This window comes from Solanum lycopersicum, chromosome 12 (genome assembly GCF_036512215.1).
Source record: "Solanum lycopersicum chromosome 12, SLM_r2.1".
Lineage (NCBI taxonomy): Eukaryota > Viridiplantae > Streptophyta > Magnoliopsida > Solanales > Solanaceae > Solanum > Solanum lycopersicum.
Window position 1 is genome coordinate 5,856,517 of NC_090811.1, and position 23,064 is coordinate 5,879,580.

The 23,064-nt window shown below is 32.4% G+C and overlaps 1 protein-coding gene and 1 non-coding gene across 2 annotated transcripts; one reads left to right on the forward strand and one right to left on the reverse strand.

Moving 5' to 3' along the window:
• Positions 1-587: 587 nt before the first annotated feature.
• On the forward strand, positions 588-9,800 carry LOC101265516 (uncharacterized). Its single transcript, XM_010315786.3, has 9 exons — positions 588-874; positions 4,098-4,169; positions 5,117-5,206; positions 5,726-5,768; positions 8,329-8,435; positions 8,705-8,800; positions 9,008-9,198; positions 9,315-9,384; positions 9,496-9,800. The coding sequence occupies exons 1-9, from the start codon at positions 797-799 to the stop codon at positions 9,598-9,600; spliced, it is 852 nt and encodes a 283-aa protein (XP_010314088.2). The 5' UTR covers positions 588-796; the 3' UTR covers positions 9,601-9,800.
• A 4,871-nt stretch (positions 9,801-14,671) lies between these two features.
• On the reverse strand, positions 14,672-14,742 carry TRNAG-GCC (transfer RNA glycine (anticodon GCC)). Its single transcript has one exon. It is a non-coding gene; the product is annotated as a tRNA-Gly (tRNA).
• Positions 14,743-23,064: the final 8,322 nt, after the last annotated feature.

Below are 23,064 nucleotides of genomic sequence, written 5' to 3' on the forward strand. Positions count from 1 at the left end.
TTCTCTGAAATTGCATATCCCAAACGATTTTTACAGTATCAAAAATAATTTGCTATTGTCTCTTGTTGAACATTTGTTGTTCAAACAAGAATTGCATAATTGACATCATCCAAAACATTGATCTTTGTTGGATCATTTTGTCCCACTCCATATCCTTCTAATATCCTACGATAAATTATGTTCGATAATACATCTTGAATGTTCTTATTATCACAACATCACAACATTGAAATTAAAAAGATACGATGATTATGATGTATTCGTTGTGCTTTATGTATGATATATTGATATTTTTTTAATGTAAAATTGATAAATATGATACATAAATTAGTAAGATACAATAATTTTGAGATAATCAAAATTAACCTTCATCAAATCCTATTCTAATTTATTGATTAAATAATATTTCTATAAAGTATAAAATTTCATGGTTTCATCTATATTAATTATAGTGTTTTTACTGTAATATGAAAAAAAATATTTTGTACTGTTAATCAATATTTTTATAGTTTCATATTAAAAAAAATTATGACAAATAATATGAGATGAAACGAATAATAAATTTTTTTTAAAAAGTGCAACTTGTTGAAGCGTTACAAAGCAAAATTCATGTGTCATCCAAAATGTCTTTTGTGCATGATGTCTCTTTCTATATGATTTTACACGTGTTTTTATATTAATAGAATAGTAAATATTGATAGATAGAGGGGCATTTAGGCAATATATCTATCTCACAGTACATATATCTGCTGGTCGGAGAACCAATTTCAGTATTGGGAGGAGTCGCCGGAAAAAAATGCAGTCAGCAGAGCAGCTTGTGCTTGAACTAAGCAATCCCGATCTTAGAGAAAATGCTCTTCTTGAACTCTCTAAGGTATATAAATTTGACCTAATCTTCTTCTGGATTTTTCTTTTTCATGAATTTCGGAGAAATGTAAATTATGATTTTTTTGTTTGCTGTAGCAAGGTTTTCTGGTAGAGTAATCAATATGATATGTGTGATATACAAAAATTGTCACGGAAGTGGGGGTGGTGTTAAGTTTTTTTTTATGAAGTTTTGCGGAAAGGGCGAGTATGGGTTAAAAGTTAAAAACGATGATCAATTTTTTAATCCAGTGATTTTTACAATAGAAGTGTTAGGGGTATCGTATTGAATTTTTCGTTTTCGCCTAGCTTGTGTAGTTGGAAATGTGATCAACAAGTTTTGTTCAAAGAAGACAAGAGGTCAAAATTGTGATTTGAGTGAATGGATATAGTAGGTTTCTGAAAACTGTTTTGGATGGCAGTTAGTCAGACAGTTTAATTTTGGAAATAGGAAGGATTTTCCTAATTTAGAGTTCGAGCACTGATCATGGGAATAATGCTCTAATGAAAGCAATTTAGGTTTTGGTGTGTGAGCTTTTATATCTTGTTTCTAGAACTCTAATCTTTTCTACCGAGAGAAAAACCCTTAAAAAAGTTGGTAAAGAATGTGCATAGTTATTCGAGCATGTGCTAACACAAGTAGCTCCTATGACTGTAGCCATTCTCTCGAAATGGGGCTCCCTAATCTCCTATTGGTTGATTGAATCATGAGCTTGAATAAGGGGCTAACTAGCTAACTATCCTACTTAATTAATGTATTGCTGTTTATGGTTGAGTACTTTCTATCTTCGCTAATTTTTTTTATCACGTAGAGTCTAAATCTACCTTTTTGGGTTGTTCAAATTACCTGGCTTGTCCCATTGGTGACAAGATCAATAAGTTTTGCCTAAAGGGAGAAAGCGGTGTCAAAAATTAAGAATTGAGTGAATTAGATGTAGTAAGCTTCTGAAAACTATTTAGAATGGTTGTTAGCGAGACAATTTAATTTCAGAAATATGAGGGATTTCTTTTTATTTTAGGATTCTAGCACTGGGAAGGGGAATAATGCTAATGAAAGCAATTTAGGTCTGGTGCGTGAGCTTTTATATCTTGTTTCTAAAACTCTAAATCTCTTCTACCGTGAGAGAAACCCTTAAAAGTTGGTTAAGAATGTGCTATTCGAGCCTGAGCTAACCCTTGTAGCTCCTTTGAAGGTAGCCATTGTCTCGAAATTGGGATCCTAAATCTTCTTGGTTGATTGAAGATTATCTTGAATAAGGGGCTAACTAGATGAAGTATCCTACTTAATGTATTGCTGTTTATGGTTGACTAATTTGTGTCTTTGCTACTTTTTGTATCACATGGATTCTAAAGCTACCTGTTTTGGTTGTTTAAATTACTTGGCTTGTCCCGTCGGCAACACACTCAAGAAGTTTTGCCTAGAAGGGGCATATGGGATAAAAAGTTAAGAATTTGAGTGCACAGATAAAGTAAATTTGTGAAAACTATTAAGGATGGTTGTTAGTCCGAGAGTGTAAATTTGGAAAATATGAGGAATATTTCGTTTTAGGATTCCAGCACTGGGAAGGGGAATGATGCTAATGAAAGTAATTTATGTTTTGGTGTGTGAGTTTTCATACCTTGTTTCTAGAACTAGTATCTTTTTATTGTGAGAGGAGCCCTTAAAAGTTGGATAAGAATGTGCACCACTATTTGAGCTGGTGCTAACACTTGTAGCTCCTTTGATGGTAGCCATTCTCTCTAAATTAGACTCACGATCTCCAATTGGTTAATCGAGGATAAGCTCGACTACGGGGTCTAACTAGCTAAAGTATGCTACTTAATATATTGCTGTTTATAGTTGACTACTTTGTGTCTTTGCTACTTTTTGTATCACGTTAAGTCTAAAGCTACCTGTTTTAGTTGTTCAAAGCTCTAGATCACATTAGTTAGATTTATCATCTTTGGGGATTTATCTGTTGCTTTTGTGATAGAAACATATATAAATTTTTGGGTATGCTACCTGTTTTATGTTTATATGTATATATATTAAGGAGTAACAAATATGCATGATTACAAGTTATGGAATTGCCATGTTAGCTTTCCTATATTTTCTGTCTGTTGAGGAGTTTTGATTCGGTGAGAAAGGAACGCAATCGGAATTTTTTTCGACAAATAAGAATAATTTTTTTTTGTTGGTAAAACTTCAGTATCAAGATTTACTGAGTTTTACAAAAGTTTTCTGGATTTTATCCCTTCATAACAGTAAAGATTCCAGGAAATTCAGCATGATAGAACATCATTAATAGAAGGTTTAGACCATAGTTTTAGATATTGGATACATATATTCATCACAAAAAGCAGCATTTCCTTCTTTCCCTCAAAGCTTCTACTGTTTCTGTCTGACCAAACAGTCCAACAGAATGCATAAAGGAGTGGTCTTCATTATCAGATTCTGTTTCTTCCTTATCTTCTGGTCCTGCCAGCTGGACAATGCTTCGTTTAAATTCTGGCATTACCTCGTGAATTCCATGTAGATTCAGGAACATGCACCTAACCAAAACATGTTTGCAATGTAAGAATAATTGAGTCAGTTTCAGAATTTCTTCGAATAGATAGCACCAACTACATTAATTAAACCCTTCCTTTGTAGGTTTATCTGTTCAGACATGGAATAATTACAGCTTCCCTGAGCAAATCTATGCACCAATTACATAAATTAAAACCCTTCCTTTGTAGGTTTATCTGGTCATACATGGAAAAATTACAGCTTTCCATGAGCAAATTGGGAAATTTTGGATTGCTGAAACCTTTTGTTGGTGGAATTACCATATAAATTCTTCCATCATACTTGTAGGTAGTGACTGAAGACGTGCTTACATGCACATAATATTCTTCCTTCATGAACACTGGTGATATGAATTGGAAAAATTTCTGTTCAAGCATTTCCCAACTGCACAGCATTCTTCTGTCAGCGAATTGAGCAACATTAGAGCTTGCTTTGACTGCAACTGATACAATAGTGTAGAATAATCACTAATTTCTTCTTTCATACAATATTATCAGCGAATTATTTAGTATTGCTCTAGTGATTTATTTTTTATCTCTTTTTACCCATCTACATATATTTTTGTGCAATGTGAGTAATGTTTGACGTTTTGTGCTGGATAGTCTTCTGTTTTCTTTTTCTTTTCTTTATTTCTTGATTTTGCCCTTCAAAGAGAAAATTGTTAAATCTTGTTTTCCTTTTCCAGAAGAGGGAATTATTCCAGGATTTAGCGCCATTACTATGGAACTCATTTGGTACAGTTGCTGCGCTCTTACAGGTAATCTTTGAAGTGTTTCATTCTAGTTCTTCAGATTATACCAACCTATACTATTACACTGCCATATTCCTCCATTTGTCTGTACAAAATTTCTAGTGCCTTACTGTTTTATTGGTAGTGATTTACACTTCGTAAAAATTGAAAGGAAGGGCTCGGTGAAACATCTGAATGGCCTTGTTACAGACCGAAGCCTGGCTTGACACTTTCTGAACAAAAGAATGAGCTAAAATCATAGGGAATCAAATGAAGGGGTGAAATAGCGGCGGAGCGATTTAGAATGCCATTCTGGAAAGCTGTTATCAATTAATTTAAGCTGTAATTCAGGAGTAGAACTTTCATGGTATCTTTTGCTTTGTGGATAAAGTGAAAAATAATGGATGGTAAAAACTGATTGCTCATGTGAAATCTTGTGATGATAAAAGAGGTTGTGAAGTTTTGGAGGGGTTTGGGGGGGGGGGGAATATTTCTCTCACTGGTTCTTCCGCTCCTGTAATTTGTAATCAGCTGATGGCGTTTTGCTTATTTTAGTGAAGGAAACTGGATAATGAGTGACAGTTCAGTTGAATATAGAACTGGATTACCTTCTTATTGGTGGGAGAGGAGAGGAACAGAAAAGATGGTATGGTGAAAACTGGAATGTGTGTATTGTGAAAATACTAAATGATCATCTTGATGCTTTTTCCTTGATTGTCTGAGATAAATGACAAGAAATGAGCTTCCTTCATGTGCAAACAATCTCATCTTTGTTGAGTGTCCAACACTTCCGACATCCTAAAGCTCCAGCTAAGAAGATACTTCAATGTGAAACTAAGCTTACTCCTTATAATAGAAAATGGATCCCAATCGTATGAATTCTACTTCTTAAAGTTTTTCTTGGAACTTGACAACTGTTTCTCTATATTTGTTTTCCTTTGTGCTGTAAGTTTACATGCATTACATGCTTGCAGGAGATAGTTTCCATCTACCCTGTTTTATCACCGCCAAACTTGACTCCAGCACAATCGAACAGAGTTTGCAATGCTTTAGCACTTCTTCAGGTATAGAAATTTCTTTTACAATGGAATTCTTTTAGTTGATTCCTTGTGCTGTTTTCCTTACTCATGTCTCATCAACAATTTGTAAAGTAATGAGTACTGTCAGCTGTCATGTAATATTCCATCATGATGAATAATAGATTTCTGTTAACCGAAAAAGCTTTTTCCATTCTCCATTAGGATTATTTGTTCAGCAGTAGGATGTCGAAATTAGATTTGTTTGGGGGTTTTATGTATCAAGAGGAGAGGGAGGAAGGAGAAGAGCATCCTGGGGGACTCACATTAATCCAGTTGCGTGTTGCATATTGTTCAAATCCTATTTATGGTAGCTTTTGCACTTGTTAAGAGAAAAGAGCAAACTTCTTTCAATGACTATTAATACTTGGAACACTTGGCATATCAAGAGTCAAATATTTTCATACATGTACTTTTAAGGAATTGTAATCACTATAATTCTTCATTTAATTCTTATGTGGGTCAAATATAACTAATGGCTCTCTTTCCTCCCATTTTATTTTGCAGTGTGTAGCCTCTCACCCTGACACGAGAATGTTGTTTCTCAATGGTAATCTTTTTCCTTCTTTTATGGGTTTTGCTCAATGGTGATCATGGTCTTTTTGTATGCAGAACCTCTTTGGCTTTACTTTAAGTGGAAGGCTTTATTTTGTGTAGGGTTATCAATGGTACGGTTTCAGAGCTAGACTATGTAGAACTAGTAACAATGAATTGATAGACTATGGAAACTTATACCATATCAATTTTTTTGGTTATTTTATTTTGCATAACCTCCTTCCAGGTTTGGGGTAAGATTTACATACACACTAACCCACCCTCCCTAGAGCCCACTACTGGGATTACACTGGGTATGTACAACCAAAATCAGACTTTTCAAAACCATCCCATCATCTCTGTTTCTCTTCAATATTAGTACTGTTCGGTTAATTGTTGGTACTTATAGAAATGTCATGTAGTAGTTACAGGTAAAAATTAGAACACGATAACATGCATACTTTTGTAAGACTTTTGGCAAACAATTTCTAGACATTTTTACCTTTAGAAGGTATTGAATCAAGGGAACATTCTTTACAGTGGTGTAGAACAAAGTTAAACTAAGACAATTTAAATCAAACAAGAAGGAAAAATTCAGTCAATATGTGGTACTGAAAAACCAAGTCTACTAAGATTGAGTATCCAATTAGAGAAATTTAAGATCATATAAGAAGAAAGACTTGTGATACCCTGTAACTTGTTGCTCAAGACAGTTGGAATAACTTAGCTTATTAGTAGAAGTGCTAGAATTAATGTAGTTTTATAGGAATAGCATAATAGGTTTCGTAGTTGGGACTTTGGGTGTTAATTACTTGTTCTTGTTCCTTCTCAAAAAACTTGTAGTCATACAATTCAAGTCAAATTTTAATTTTTTATTATTTTAGTGCTTAAAATAAAATACTTTTCACAAACTTATTCCGTAAGGATGCTCTAAGTGCGGAGATTTGAGATGTTAGATGTGGATGGTTTTAGTAGAGATAGATGTAGACTGAACAAGTATTGGGTAGAGGTGATTAGATAGGATAGGACGCAATTTCAACCTACCGAGGATATGACCGTAGATAGGAGGTTGTGGAGGAAACAAATTAGGATGGAAGATTGGTAGGTAGTAGAGCATTGTCTCGCTTATCTTTCCACACTAGTAGTTTAGCTTTATTGTAGGAGTTTTTGTCCTTTGATGTATGTTATTACCTGTCGTTTCTTGCACACCTCGATTATCATATTACATTGTTGTAGTTACATTTCTTTTTTGTTAAAATGATTTGACACGCTTTCTATAGTATTTTGTCAAGATTCCTTCACTCTTATTAGTTTTTTTTTTTTTTTATTTTTTTATAATCTGCTTCGAATTTTTTTTCTCTTGAGCTGAGGGTCTATAGGAACAACCTCTCTACGAGCTAGGGGTAAGGTATACATTCTACCCTCCTCGGACCCCACTTGTGGGTTTACATGGGTCTATTGTTGAAACTTATTTAGTACTGTTCAGTAATTTTTGGCTTTATTTTTATAAAATTTAAACCCTACTAATTATTTGGTACGGTTATGAATTTGATAAAAACCTTGGTTTTATTAAAAGAGACCTAATAATCGGTTCAGTATTGTTCGGTTAAGTCGGTTAAGTTGATTTTTAAAAAATCATTGGCACCCTAATTTAAGGGAAAGAAAATGCTATATCCTTGTACATCTATTTTCTTGAGCATTGTAGTCGACATCTTAGTTTCAGTTGAATCACGAATCATAAATCAAGGCAATGAAAAATTTCTCTGACTGCATTGAATTGTCTTATTACATTATTATAAAGAGTGCTTAATTGCTAGAAAATCGGTTTTTACTTTCATTTGCAGTTGTACTCCAATGTAGTTGTTGCTTTCACGAAAAATGGCGACATAACACCTGGCTAAAATCATTGATATTCTTTTGATTTCTTCCCCGGAGATCAAGCAATAGATACCTTCCTTTCTTGCCTATTCTTCAATTTTACTGTCACTTCTTTGCTGTCTTTATTTTCTTGCCTGTCCTATTTTATTACATATGTTTTTAGTAGATGACCTATCAGAGACAACCTCTTTATGCCACGAAGGTGGGGGTAAGTTCTGGTCCTTCCTACCCTCCCCAGACCCATGCACTGGGTATGTTTTTGTTGTATTTTCAGTCCCATGCTGGTCAGGTTTTGTAATTTCTCCTCAACTTAGGGATCCCAAGTTGGAGGAAAATAGATTTGTTTTTCGTATAGGGCTTTATCGAGGTTAGTCATGTGGGCATGTGATGTTGCAAATCATTAAGTTTCTTATCCATCAGGTTTGAGACGAGAAGTGCTGAACCCTTACGTACTTGGAAGATTATATCTGTGAAAGGTGATATCAGATGATCAAGTTAGTTGATGTGTGATACTCAGTGGACTATATTGGTGAAAGCACGTGATTACTACTTTCACTTGATTTCACGAGATACATCAAACATTTTTCTACTTTACGATGCATGTTTCAAGATCTAAACAACTTTACTGTGATGATAAGTGTTCTGATTTGAGTGTGTTCTTACTTTCTCCTAATCTGGTAAAATGTTCCAAACTGCAGCACATATTCCGTTGTACTTGTACCCTTTTCTGAATACAACAAGCAAATCAAGACCTTTTGAATATCTGAGGCTTACTAGCTTAGGTGTCATTGGTGCCCTTGTGAAGGTAATACTTATACCGTATTTCGCTGATATCTTCTCTTTCAGTATAACCATAATCAGTGCTTATTTGGAAATCTGAAGATGCTATTTATGGTACCTAGAGATATCGTCCAAATATGCAATATATATTTAACACGTGGCACATACTTTTTGTAGCTCGACCTAGTGAAATTTCATGTGGTAAAAGTGCAACGTTCATCATATGAATCTGGTTGTTTTTTGTTTCTCCATTTTGGATGACTTTAAAATAATATTGGTGTGATTTCTTTGAAGGTTGATGATACTGAAGTTATCAGTTTTCTACTATCAACTGAAATAATTCCCCTGTGCCTGCGCACAATGGAGATGGGCAGTGAACTGTCAAAAACGGTTGAGTGCTTCCTCAAATCCCTTTTCTTGTTTATTTTGGTCATACAATCATAATATTGTCGTCATATTCTTCCGGTACCAAATGAAAGACAACTGATGCTGCATTATATTCTGTTCATGACTAATTCTGTTTTGATTATTTCCAGTTACATCTTCGTTGAGTTTATATCAAGTTTCGCTACATCTAATTTAGAGTCATCCTGACAGGTTGCAACTTTCATTGTGCAAAAAATACTTCTAGATGATGTTGGTTTGGATTACATATGTACCACAGCAGAAAGATTTTTTGCAGTTGGGCGAGTATTGGGGAATATGGTTGGCGCACTTGCTGAACAGCCTTCGTCAAGGTTACTGAAGCACATAATTAGGTGCTATCTTCGCTTGTCGGACAATCCAAGGTGAGACTTCTACACTTCAAATATCCCTTCAGCTTTGTTATGTATAAAATATCAGGTCTCATGCCTCGTCTGGTGGACGCCTTTGAGCTAATGCTGATGTGCATTGTTTACGTCAGGGCATGTGATGCACTAAGAAATGGTCTCCCTGATATGCTTAGAGACAACACCTTCAGTACCTGTCTTCGTGTATGTACATTTTCAATTCAAGTTCTTCATCTGTTCCGATAATCTCTTAGCTTTCTCTCAATCTTCCGGTTGTTATATGATATATGATATACCGTTGTGCTCGCTCAACAGGACGACCCTACAACTAGGAGGTGGCTACAACAATTGATCAACAATGTTAATGGTGCCCGTGTTGCTCTACAGGCAGGTGGATTTGATCATATGCTGATGAACTAAGTGGAGACAATAATTTAATCTTTACTTTCGTTGTCCCGGAATTGATTAACAATGTTCAGTTAAGAATTCACTCTCTGAAAACTGTAGTGTGGTAGAATCTGTTTTGGATATTTGTAGTGTAATTTGAGGATGCTCAACTTTGCATCTTCATTGGAGCAAAGATTCGTATAATTTATCGGTAAGTCTGCAGGTTCATGTAACTATTTGTAGTGTGCATTTTAGCAATTCGTCTATGGTTCTCTCTTTTAATAATTCGAGGGAAAAGGGCTAAAAATATCCTGAATTGGGTCAAGTTTATCCCTCCTTGCGTTTCTGGGTTTAAATGCCCTTCTTGTTACACCTTTGGCTAAAAGTGTAATAGCAAAGACATTTCTAATCTAAACAAATGACAAGATAAATTTGACCTATTTCGAATAGTTCGGGTATTTTTATCATACGTGCTTAGCTTCATTTTATATCAGAATTTTCAATGTGAAAGATTTTGGAAATTTAAAGCTATATACATAAAGGACTACCTACCAATAACTAGTATTATCAATTTTACAAAGAAAACTAAAACAAGATATAATATTCTAATTTCTAGTTCACTAGGACGTTTGGTAGATCGTATTATAGAAGATAGTGCCTGTAATAGGATTGTGTATTGCTAATACTTTATTTGGTATGTTTTTTCTTGTTACGCATTGGTTATACACTTTATTGTATATTGAGGAGTGTACTATCTATATAATAAATTTCTAGGTATTTATAATGCTAAGAATTTAATACATGCATTAGCATAGTTAAAGACTCAATTATCCCTTAAAATCGCGTTGAACTTCCAAAGAAAGCTCTACTGGCTTGGGACAAAGCTTGTCAACCTATAAATCAAAGCAGCAACAGTAAATGCTACCAAATTTGCGGTAAAAGTTATATTTAGAGCTTGTTTGGGTGGATTTAAAAGTCGATTTTTGACTTTTGAAAGTGTTAGGTAAATATTTAAAAAAGATAATTTAAAACAAGTCAAAAATAACTTAAAAATCAAAAATATAAAATAGTTCTCCCCATACTTTTTATTTTTTAACTTAAAAGTCATTCAGTTTAACTTATTATTTTTAACTTGAAAATTAATTTTTTAAATCAATCGAATCGGATTCTTAACAGAGCTGAAATACATGAGATGGAGTAAAGCTTTGAGGCAGTTACCTCTAATGCTATGAGTCTAGGAATTGCACAGTAGTTTGCTGAAGTAATGGGGCTCTTTGTCCCTTTACTTAGTCTTTTTGCTGTACTCCACTGTTCAATTTTAGTTGGTAAAATAATGCGTGATATACTTTATTTAGTACTATTTTATACATTTTATAAAATAAACTTTATCGAAATTGTTATTACGGTATCAAAGTTTGAAAAGGAGTTTTTACTCTTTATTTAATAGTGTATTTTAAAGGTATATATATGTTTATATGGATATAAAAAATATTGTATAATTATAACCAGTAATGTATTCATGTGGATATATATAAACTTTTAAATATACTATTAAATAGTTCAGAGTAAAAGGGCCTCCGTAAAATTTGATATTGTACAACAATTTCGGCCAAAGTTGAAATATTTTCAAACCATTTTCCCTGTTTTGTTTGAGAAATACTATATTTTAAAAATTTTAGAAAATACATTATACGAGTAATTGTTTCAAAATATTTTTTTTGTATGTGTGATACATAACACCATAACACAAAGTTTATGTATCAAGTATACATTTATATTGGACATAATAAACAATAATATAAGATTCAACAACATTAGAGTTATCTATCAGTATCTTAAATATGAACATGATACATTGTATAAAAAAAGGTTATTATAGCAGTGATATATCGAATCAATAATAACACTAACGAAGATTAATTTAAGAATTATATAAATGAGACACATTAATAATATGTGTCTTTGATAGTGATGATCGTGCAATGGTAGATTCAAATTTTTTTTTCAACAATAGATGTATTAAAAGAAAATAAATATCTTTCTAGAAAAATTTTCAACCACGATATGATTAACTAAAATTGCAAAAGTTCAATCAGAATAGGGGGCATAGGTAATTTATTTATTTTTAAATTGAAAAAAATAATAAAAGAAATTAAAGTGATGGAAAGAAATCATCATTAATTGAAAAAATAAAAGATTTGAAATTGAAAAATAGATTAGTTAATGTAATTATGAAGATATTTGTGGCTGAAAGAAAATCATACGAATGCGATTCAAATTCATTTATGGGGATGATGGGAGGGAAAAAAAAGAATTTTTGATATTTTTTTAAATGGTGGAGAAAAATAAGCAAATATGATAACAAATAGTGTGTAGTTAAGTAATTATCCCTAAAACTTAATACTCCTTTCATCCTTTTTTACTTGTCCAATTTGACTTCTTATTTGTTATTTTGACAAATTAAGAAAAGACAATATCTTTTACTCCTATCGTACTTTTTTTTCATGTAATATCTTTCTATAAATAGTTGATTCATAATATTCCTTTTCTCCCTAATTACTTGTTCATTTTTTCTTTTATAATTGTCTCTAATTACTTGTTTATTTTGACAAATCAAGAAAGAAATAAATTTTTTTATCTATTATATCCTCAATTAATTATTTTGAAAAAGATATAGCTTTTTGAAAATCTTAAATTTTTTATTAATTCACTTCATAATTAATAGGGATAAAATAATAAACTGACTATGTCAATAATTATTTTCTTAACAAGTGTGTCAATTCAAAAGTGGACAAGTAATTAGAAACAAAGGGGAGTACTCGTCATTTCATAAAATCAATGCATAAAATATCTTATTCTTCCTGTTATACCCTTTTTAAGTAGTTAATCAGTCTTAAAAATATATACTTTGACCAACTTAGAAAACTAATAAATAATTAGTATCAATTGGAATACTTCATATATTGGTTAATTACTTTCTCCATTCACTATTTTATAAATCCGATTTTCAAAAAGAAATCTCAACAAACCAATTAAAAATAGAAGATCGAGAAAAAATAAAAAAATAATCTTGAAAATTGAAGCTTCAGACATTTTTTTAAATTTTTTGGATCAATTGCTGAAAAAATTTGGCTTAAAAAATAAACTGAAAAATATAAATAGTCATCCAAATGCATTTTAAATTTTTTTATATCTAGCATATTCATCATTTATTGAAAAGATGACTTGAGAAACATTCAATAAGGATAAAAGAGTAAAATATTTAATTTCTTAATACAAGTGCAATATGAGAAGATGACATATAAAAAGAAACGGAGAGACTATCTACTGTACCCTCAATTTATTTAGAAAGTTAGTAATATTTTTTGGAAAAAGTATAACCTTTTTTGGAACGGAGAGAGTATATATTAGTCCCTCCGTCCAATTTTATATGTCATCTCTTTCTATAAGTTATTAGTCCTCTTGTCATTTCATAAAACTAATACATAAATTATCATACTCTTTCTTATTTACACTTGTGAATTATTAGCCTTGAAAATATACATTTGACCAACTTAGAAAAGCTAAGTAAGTAATTCATGTTAATTAGTTAAATTATTTATATCAAAATAAATTAATTCATAATTATTGATTGAAAATTTGAGTTCCAAAAAAATTAAATAAGTGTAGAAGTATAAAGATATATTATTTCTTAATTCAAGAGCAAAGTAAAAAGATGACATATAAAATAGGACGAGGGAAGTATAATCTCAATTTTGAAATTCTATCAATTAATAGGAGCAAAATGATAAACTAACTATGTCAATTATTAAGTTCTTAATAGATGTGTTAAATAAAAAAATAAATAAATAAAAACATAGAAAATGTATTTTTTTAAAAATAATTTCTTTTTATATTATCTAGCTGCCAACATCACAAAATATTCAAATTTCATCACTTCAAATTGATCAAAATATACCTGCTGAATTGAAAATAGATAAGAAAATCATTATCTTAATGTAGTTGCATATATGACTATACTGACATGAATTTTAGTTGTATTACTACATGAAATTTTTCTCTATCTCTTTTAGTTGTATTACTACATGAAATTTTTCTCTATCTCTTATTTTTTAATTATTTATTGAGATATCTTTTTTAAAAACAAATTTTATAGAGAATTGTAACAATAAGAGTAATTAAATGATGTATAAAGTAATTACAATTAATATTAATTACTTATTAGTTTTTTTTAATTTGGTCAAATATTTATTTTCAAAAATAATTGACTACCAAGGACACAGTAGAAACAATATTATAATTTATGCATTAACTAGTTTTTTTTTTCATCCAAAAATTGTCATATATTAATTTATTATGGACATAATATATCAAAAGAAAAGTAGCAACCAAATTAAAGGTTGTCTTTACTTTATAGTCCGAGTTCTCTTGAAATTTGTACTTGAAAAATTTACAAGCACAATATCAAGATATTCATTATATTCAAATAAAGCTTTTGTCATTGTGTCTAGAAGGTCGCTTAATTCCTTATTTAAGCTCACTACCTCACAAATGTCTTTATCAATTATCTGCCAATTCTTTTGAGAAAAAAATAAAAGGGTCATGCCATCAATTCTTAGTGCTTTTAAGGGATGCTTTAAAAAACAATCTTCTTCATTTCAGCATCTGATACTTCTCTAACAAGTCTCCTGTTCATAGACTCATTAAGTGAAATAATTACCTATAAGATAATCTCTGTAAACCCTGTCGGCCTAGATGATCTAAGGAAGTTGTCATACGAACACTCGATTATCCTCATTGTGTCTACCGTATTTCACATCCATTTTTTATTGTTTAATTGAAATTCTTTAATAGCATCTTTTTTTCGCCTCTAGATAGTCATCACAAGAAAAAAATAATGAATTTCTATCATCTGTCTTTAATCATAGAAACACCCCTTTCACAAAATTAAAATCATTTCATCATATACTTACTAAACGAAGTATATTACCACATCTCAGGAAAAAACAATTGAGGCTCAGATGCAACATTTAATCGTCTATATCAGAATAGGTAGAGACCCAAACCCCACCAATTGCGCATTTAATCATCGCACTCAAATGATTGCACCAGCCGGGAATCGAACCCGGGTCTGTACCGTGGCAGGGTACTATTCTACCACTAGACCACTGGTGCATGTTGTTTGTATAACTACAATTTTATTTATTAATATTGTATAGTATATGCTACCATTTCAATTATTCATATTGTATAAAAATAAAACCAGGTTGACCTAGTATTCTTTTTAATTTGCAGTTCTAGATAATATATCTAATGAATTGATTTGACGGAAATAAAAGGAGAGATAATCTACTTCATTAACCCAAGTTTTTTTTTTCCTTTTTTGAGAATTTTGTGTTTGTTGGCTTGAAATAGAGTTGTGTATCGATTGATTCAGTTCGATTTGAAAATTTATCGATTATTGATGTGTAGAAATGTTAATTCATTATGGATATTGATTAATCAATTTAATACACAAGTTTCTCTTTTATAAAAAAATATTTTGAAATAAGATGTCAAACTAAAATACCATGCATATGAGTATTGAAAAATCGTATCTTGCTCCATATCAAACACCGACACGTTTTAGAATAATTAAGAGCTTGATACCATTAGAAATAAATTATATTCTATGTTAAGGACTTTATGTATGGAAGGAAATAAATATAGTTTACTAATTTACTATCGGGTTATCAGTTAAGAGTTTGAATAGCCCTGACTCAAAATTCAACTTTGTTGTGTTGTACGTAAATTTTATGTTTTTTTTTTAATAAAAGAGTTCTATTATTATATTTAAGAGATATGAAAATAATAAATAAATAATTTATGTTAAATATAAATTTGTCAAGAGTCACAACAACATACATAGTGAGGTATGTCACTAAGTGGGGCCTGATATTATAGAGTGTATGCAGATTTAATCAAGTTATCATTATTTTGTATGAGATAGAGTATAAACTTATAGGTCTAAATTGAGCAACAAATGTAGGAATTTTAATTTTAGGATTAAAGTAATTAAAGTTTGACTCTATTAGCAATGCTAAAGAGAGGGGAAAAAAACTCTTTACTGTCTCATAAATGTATTTATCAATTATCTGTCAATATTTTTTAAAAAAATATAGGGTTCATGCCGTCAATTTCATGTGCTTTTTAAGAGATGCATCGAAAAAATAACATTTTTAGTCTCATCATTCAATACTTCTCTAACAAGTCTCCTTTTCATAGATTCATTAAGTGAAATATATACATAAGAAATAATCTCTTTAAGTCATGTCGACCTAAATGATCTAAGCAAGTTGTCATAAAAACACTCTATTATCCTTATAATGTCTGTCGGATCCAACACCTATTTTTCATTGTCTAATTGAAATACTTTAATAACATTTCTTCTTCGCCTCTAGATACTAGTCATGAAAAACTATGGATAGAAATCATATGGAAAAAGGATGAATTTTTGTCACCTTCTTTTAACTATAGAGCTCGAAATTTTTGTTTCCGATATATAGTGCGAACACCCTTTCATAAAATTTAAATTATTTCATATACTAATTAACAATATTAAAATATCTTCCAGATCCTTCAATCAATATCAACTATATAGTGCAAACACTTTCACCAAATTAAAACCATTTCATATACTATTAACAAACTGTGATATCACATCTTAGGATAATCGTTTTTATGATTTTTCTTTTTCTAATGGTTCTCAATCCTTTCTTATTCTTCAAGTATATTAAATCACTAGGGAATTTAGCCGCGCTTCGCACGATTTTAATAATAAATATTAAAGTATTACTCTTTTCCAATCAATTATATAGTTCCAAACATAATATTATTACTTTATTTTTTTTAATTATATTAATTATGAAGATCATTTTGAGATGACAATTGAAATGAAACTTAACAAATTTAACATCTATAATATATTAAATGAGAGATTGTACATTATTGATAAATATGTCAAGATATATTTTCTTACTAATTTTTTTGTTTGGACATGTACTTAATATGTCATTTTATACATTTTATTGGAATATCAATGAGTTTGAATCTTTATATTAAACATATACTCATGTGTACCTTTTTTTTAGTATTTAAGAATTACTCCCTCCGTCCCATTTTATGTGGCACCATTTCCTTTTTGATTAGTCCCAAAAAGAATGTCACATTTCCTTATATGGTAAGTATTTAAACGTATAATTTATCTTTTACCCTTATTGGTCCACTTAATTTTCTAATACATTTATGAAGAGAGAGAAAACTGAGTTACTTTTTTTAAGGACAATCTGGCAAGCATTTCGAACTCTTGATTATTTCTTAAACTCTGTGCCGGTTCAAATGTTGCCACATAAAATGGGACGGAGGTAGTATATTATAAAGTAACTGAAAAGTACTAGTGAAATACATCTACACGTCTTATTATTTTTTTTCAAATTGATATGATAAAACTCCTTTGAATATTTCGCTTTTCAATCGTTCTTGTTCCTTTTTCAAATATACAATTTAAATTTGTATGATTTTTGCATAAATCACATCTATTGGTATTTTAGATTCTTTAGTTGCATTTATATCAAAATATGTAGGAATAATGTACAAGTACCCCCTTAACCTATGCCCGAAATCTCAGAGACACACTTATACTATACTAAAGTCCTATTACCTCCCCCCCCCCCTGAACTTATTTTATTAATAATTTTCTACCCCTTTTCTGCTTATGTGACACTATCTTATGGGCCCAACGCTGGTTGACCTTTCCTTTCAAGATGAAGTCTTCAAAATCTCCAAGTATCCAAGTTGAAGTCTTCAAATTCTTTAAGCCTAGTCTTTGAAAGACAAAATATCTCGACAAGACTTGAAGAAGGAGGCATTTGTAGTTACTTAAAATTTATAAAGTTGTTCAGATTGTATTAAATTAATAAATATATTAGTCCAAATAAATATTATGGATTAATATAATTGATTTAATTATTTAAATTCAATAAATATAAATTTAATTAAAGCCCGCTCCATAAAGTCCATATGATATTTCACTTAAATTTAATTAGCCGAAGGGAGTTCTGTTCCAATCACAACTCCCTTATTCTAAAACTACAAATAGGGGTCTCATAATTCAGAAAGGAGGACCAAGAATTCTAAAAAGAAGCTAGAGAAAACCTGTGGATCAAAAGTCATAAATTTGTCTACAAGTTTAAGAATTGAAGGATTCCAGAATTCAAGTATTCAAGTTCAGGATTTGAAGAAGTCAATATCAAGTTCAAAAACGATCAAGATCAAGATCATCGAATTCAAGATCAAGCTCCAAGCCCTTGAATTCAACTAGAAAGTCAAGATCAAGATAAAGTTCAAGTACAAGATCAAGTTCAAGATCATGTTCAAGAACGATCAAGATCAAGACTACCGTATTCAAGATCAAGCTCCAAGCCCTTGAATTCAACTAGAAGGTCAAGATCAAGATAAAGTTCAAGTCAAGATCAAGTCCAAGTCCAAGTCCAAGTCCAAGATCAAGATAAAGTTCAAGTCAATATCAAGGTCAAGTCCAATTCCAAGTTCAAGTCATAGTTCAAGTTTAAGAACAATCAAGATCAAGACCACCGGATTCAAGATCAAGCTCCAAGCCCTTAAATTCAACTAGAAAGTCAAGATCAAGATAAAGTTCAAGTCAAGATCAAGATCAAGTTCAAGTACAAGATCAAGATCAAGATAAATTAAGTTCAAGATCAAGCATTAAATCCCTTTGTTTACAATAAATTTTAAAGTGACAGAAAATAAACTTCGATCACAATAAAATAAGTAGAAACATAACTTTATTGATCAAGATAGATTGCGGGTACAATTCTGTTGATCCCTTGATTCTACTCTCTTAAGATTTATCCATGATTCGAGGCTGTTGGTGACATATTTCTCAAACTAGGATGATTTAGATTTGGCCTCTCTATATGAATAATCCATCAATTGCGGAGTATTCAAGATCTTGATCTCTTTATGGAATTTATGAGATGTCTTTAAGAGAATTTAGTACCCTTTATATAAACAGAAACTAGGATTTAAGGTTGAGTAGACTCGAAGAATCATAATCTGAGTTGAACACAATTTTTAGAGTCCCAACTCGAATTGAACGCATCTTGTGGAGTCCCACAAAATTTCAATGTCTAAAAATGTCCCCTGCTTCAAGTCTTGACGGAGTGTAGACTTGATGAAACACAAAAATGAGACTTGAAGTACTTATTCTTCCACCTTTGCAGCTTCAGATTTTCAGACTTAATTTAAGAGAGAAGAGATGAAAGACAGATCTGGTCCCACTGGGCATGCCAGAATCTGTAGACAATAAAATTCGCTTCCAGAAAACAATAATAAAAAATGAAAGATTATAGCAACAAACGATTTATTTTTTCAAATGCGAGTGTTACAATCTCTATGATTCATCTGAATTGGTCTTTTCAAATGTAATTCAAGAGCTTAAAAGCTTGATCTTGAACTTGGGATTTATCTTGATCTTGAACTTGATCTTAAACTTAAATTTTGACTTGGACTTGATCTTTACTTGAATTTTATGCTGAACTTTTTCTTGATCTTGAACTTAAACTTTATCTTGATCTTGACTTCTAGTTGAATCCAAGGGCTTCGAGTTTGATCTTGAATCCGGCGGTCTTGATCTTGATCGTTCTCGAAATTTGAATTCTTGAACTTGTAGAGAAATCTGCAGCTTTTGATCCACGAGCTTTCTCTAGCTTCTTGTTAAAATTTTTGGTCCTCTTTTCAGAATTATGAGACGCCTATTTGTAGTTTTAGAATAGAGGAGTTGTGATTGGACAGGACTCTCTTCGGCCAATCAGATTTAGGTGAAATATCATGAGCTTTATGGAGCGGGCTTTAATTAAATTTATATTTATTGAATTTGAATATTTAAATCAATTATATTAATCCATTAATTTAATATAATCAGAACAAATTTATAAATTTATTTTTAATAAATTTTAAGTGACTACACCCTTGAATTTATATTTGAAAAGACGAATTCAGAGGAATCATAGAGATTATAACACTCACACTTGAAATAATAAATCGATTGTTGCTATAATTTTTTCGTTCTTGATTATTATTTTTTCGACGCGAATTCTATCGTCTACGGATACATATACGTACTAATAGTTTTTTATTATGTAAATGTTATTCCGCTTTCTACACCTATATTATTTTGTTAAAATGACAACTTCTATTTTCATCATATCTTTGTTGCGACAAATATGAATGAAGGTTAATTATTTATATACATGATTAAAAGATAACATAACAAGTTAAAATAAATGTTAAAGATATATTTAAACATATAATAAAACTAACCTTTCGTTATTTTTCTACATTCAAGTTCTTTAAATAACATTGCTAATACCATGTATATGCTTTAACATATTCTTTATCCTACAACAAGTAAAAGATATTTTCAACATTTAGTACAAGTAATGAAACTAGATTTCATCATTTTTCATCTTACAGAAGAAATTTATAACAACTTTTCTTTATGAGTTATTTGTCACGACCCAAATCGGGCCGCGACTGGCACCCACACTTACCCTCCTGTGTGAGCGAACCAACCAATCTAAACCTTAACATTTCAATATAATATCAACAGAAAATAATGCGGAAGACTTAAACTCATTAATAAAATCAATAACTATTATTATCCCCAAAATCTGGAAGTCATCATCACAAGAACATCTATGATCAAAGTACTAAACTAAGAGTATCCTAAAAAGCTAAAACAAGTAAAAGCTAGTCCATGCCGGAACTTCAAGGCATCAAGACATGAAGAGGAAGATCCAGTCCAAGCTAGAAGCATTAGCTCACCCTGAAATCCGGTGTAATGAAGACTGGCTAGAGTTGCGGTTGAGTTGAAGACGATGACACATTTGCTGCGCTCCACAAATAACAAAGAAGAAAACATAAAAGTAGGGGGTCAGTACAAACACAAGTACTGAGTAGATATCATCGGCCAACTCAAAATAGAAAATAGTATATACCAAGTAATATCATAAAATCAACTATAATACTCAACATGTAGCATTTATAATTACCATAACCCTTGGTTACAACTCCAAGTTCATCAATGAGGACTCACACCTCCTCATCATACTCATTTGGGATTTAGGTTCATTAGATTGAGTATATTAACATCTTTCAAGATTTATTATCTTTATTCCTCTCGTGTCGGTACGTGACACTCCGCTCCTCATATACTATCCTGGTGTCGGAACGTGACACTCCGATCCTCATATACTATCCTGGTACCGGAACGTGGCACCCGATCCATATTCTATCCTGGTGTCGGAACGTGACACTCCGATCCTCATATACTATCCTGGTACCGGAACGTGGCACCCAATCCATATTCTATCCTGGTGTCGGAACATGACACTCCGATCCTCATATACTATCCTGGTACCGGAACGTGGCACCCGATCCATATTCTATCCTGGTGCTGGAACGTGACACTCCGATCCTCATATACTATCCTGGTACCGGAACGTGGCACCTGATCCCCTAATCTCCTTCTATCAATTCATCAAGCCTTCTTTCTTACCAAGGCATCATCAATCTCATTATTTTAGTTCATCACGCCTTCTTTTATACCAAGGCCTCATCATTAACAAAGAGATTAGGGTTTTTTCAAGATTTGGGATTCAATAACTTCATCATGCTTATATAATCACAATTATATAATTACATTCATGCAAGCATACAAGTAAGCACATAGCAGGGTTTACAATATTATCAATACATATCATTCTCTATTAAGAGTTTACTACGAATATCGTAAGAGAAACCATAACCTACCTCCACCGAAGACTAGTGATCAAGCAAGCAAATTCCCAAAGCTTTGTTCTTCTTCTCTCCCTGTTCGTTTATTTTTTCCCTCTCTTGTGCTTTCAAATTTTCTTATTCAAACCCTTTTTCTTTTACCCTAATTAGCATATAATTAAGAATAAAAGGTGACAACAATAACCCACTAATTAACTTAAGGTTACCTCTTTTAACCCCCAAGAAATTTAGTTATTAATATAAACCCACGAAATATATAATTATAGCAGGAATAGTCCAAAACGCCCCTTTAAAACTTAACCAGAAATCCGACTCCGATTGGGATTACGCAACCTGTGACGGCCCGTCGCGCCCGCGACGGTTCGTCATGTAGGTTCGTCAGAGACTCGATTTTCTTAAGGAGTCTGTGACGGCCCGTCGTACCTACGACGGTCCGTCCTGCACTTCCGTCACGACGTTCAGAGAATCGTTCCCTGTATCAAATTCTCAAGAGTTGAAGTGTTTTGAAATGGTGGATCACGACGGTTCATCGTGCCTGTGACGGTCCGTCCTGTAGGTCCATCACAGAGTTCAGAGAGTCGATTTCAGCACCCAAATTTTAGAATTTCTAAGTGTTTTGGGACGAGACACCCTAGACGGTCCGTCGTGCCCATGACGTTCCGTCGTGGGTTCCGTCGTCTCAGCCTGTTTTTCCAGAAATAAAATCTGCTGCTCAAAACGACTAAACAGGTCGTTACATTAGATACCAATTTACCCATCGTTCGTCCCCGAACGATCACAAGAAGGAAAATAAGGGCGAAAAGGAGTACCTGAATCTGTGAACAGGTGTGGATATCTTTCTCGCATATCAACCTCCTTCTCCCAAGTGGCTTCTTCAACGGGTCGATTCTTCCATTGAACTTTGATGGATGCAATCTCTCTTGATCTCAACTTGGGAATTTCTGTATCTAGAATAGCAACAGGCTCCTCCTCATAGGACAAATTCTCATCAAGCAAAACTGAATCCCAACGGATAATGTAGTTTCCATCCCCATGGTATCTTTTCAACATCGACACATGGAATACCGGATGTACTCCGGACAGCCCTGGAGGCAAGGCTAACTCATAAGCCACCTTCCCTACTCGCTTAAGTACTTCAAAGGGACCAATGTACCTTGGGCTTAGCTTGCCTCTTTTACCAAACCGCATCACCCCTTTCATTGGCGAAACTTTCAACAAGACTTGTTCACCCTCCATGAACTCTAAGTCTCTAACCTTCCAATCTGCATATTCTTTTTGCCTACTTTGCGCCGCTAGAAGCTTTTCTTGAATAGATTTCACTTTCTCCAGCGAATCCCTCAAAAGATCAGTACCCCAAGGTCTAACCTCAAATGCATCAAACCAACCAATGGGGGACCTACATCTCCTACCATACAATGCTTCAAATGGAGCCATATCAATGCTTGAGTGATAGCTATTATTGTATGAAAACTCCGCTAAGGGTAAGAAGTTATCCCAATGGCCACCAAATTCTATTACGCACGCACGAAGAATATCCTCCAACACTTGAATCGTTCGCTAACACTGGCCATCGGTCTGAGGATGGAACGCGGTACTAAGGTCCAACCTAGTACCTAATTCAGCATGCAATGTTCTCCAAAA

What these genes read in the sequence shown, in the direction of transcription:
- LOC101265516 (XM_010315786.3), top strand. Translation starts at nt 797, where the DNA reads ATGCAGTCAGCAGAGCAGCTTGTGCTTGAACTAAGCAATCCCGATCTT. An exon ending in GCAGTGAACTGTCAAAAACG is followed by an intron (nt 8,801 to 9,007) that starts GTTGAGTGCTTC and finishes TCATCCTGACAG; the next exon opens with GTTGCAACTTTCATTGTGCA. An exon ending in CCTTCAGTACCTGTCTTCGT is followed by an intron (nt 9,385 to 9,495) that starts GTATGTACATTT and finishes CTCGCTCAACAG; the next exon opens with GACGACCCTACAACTAGGAG.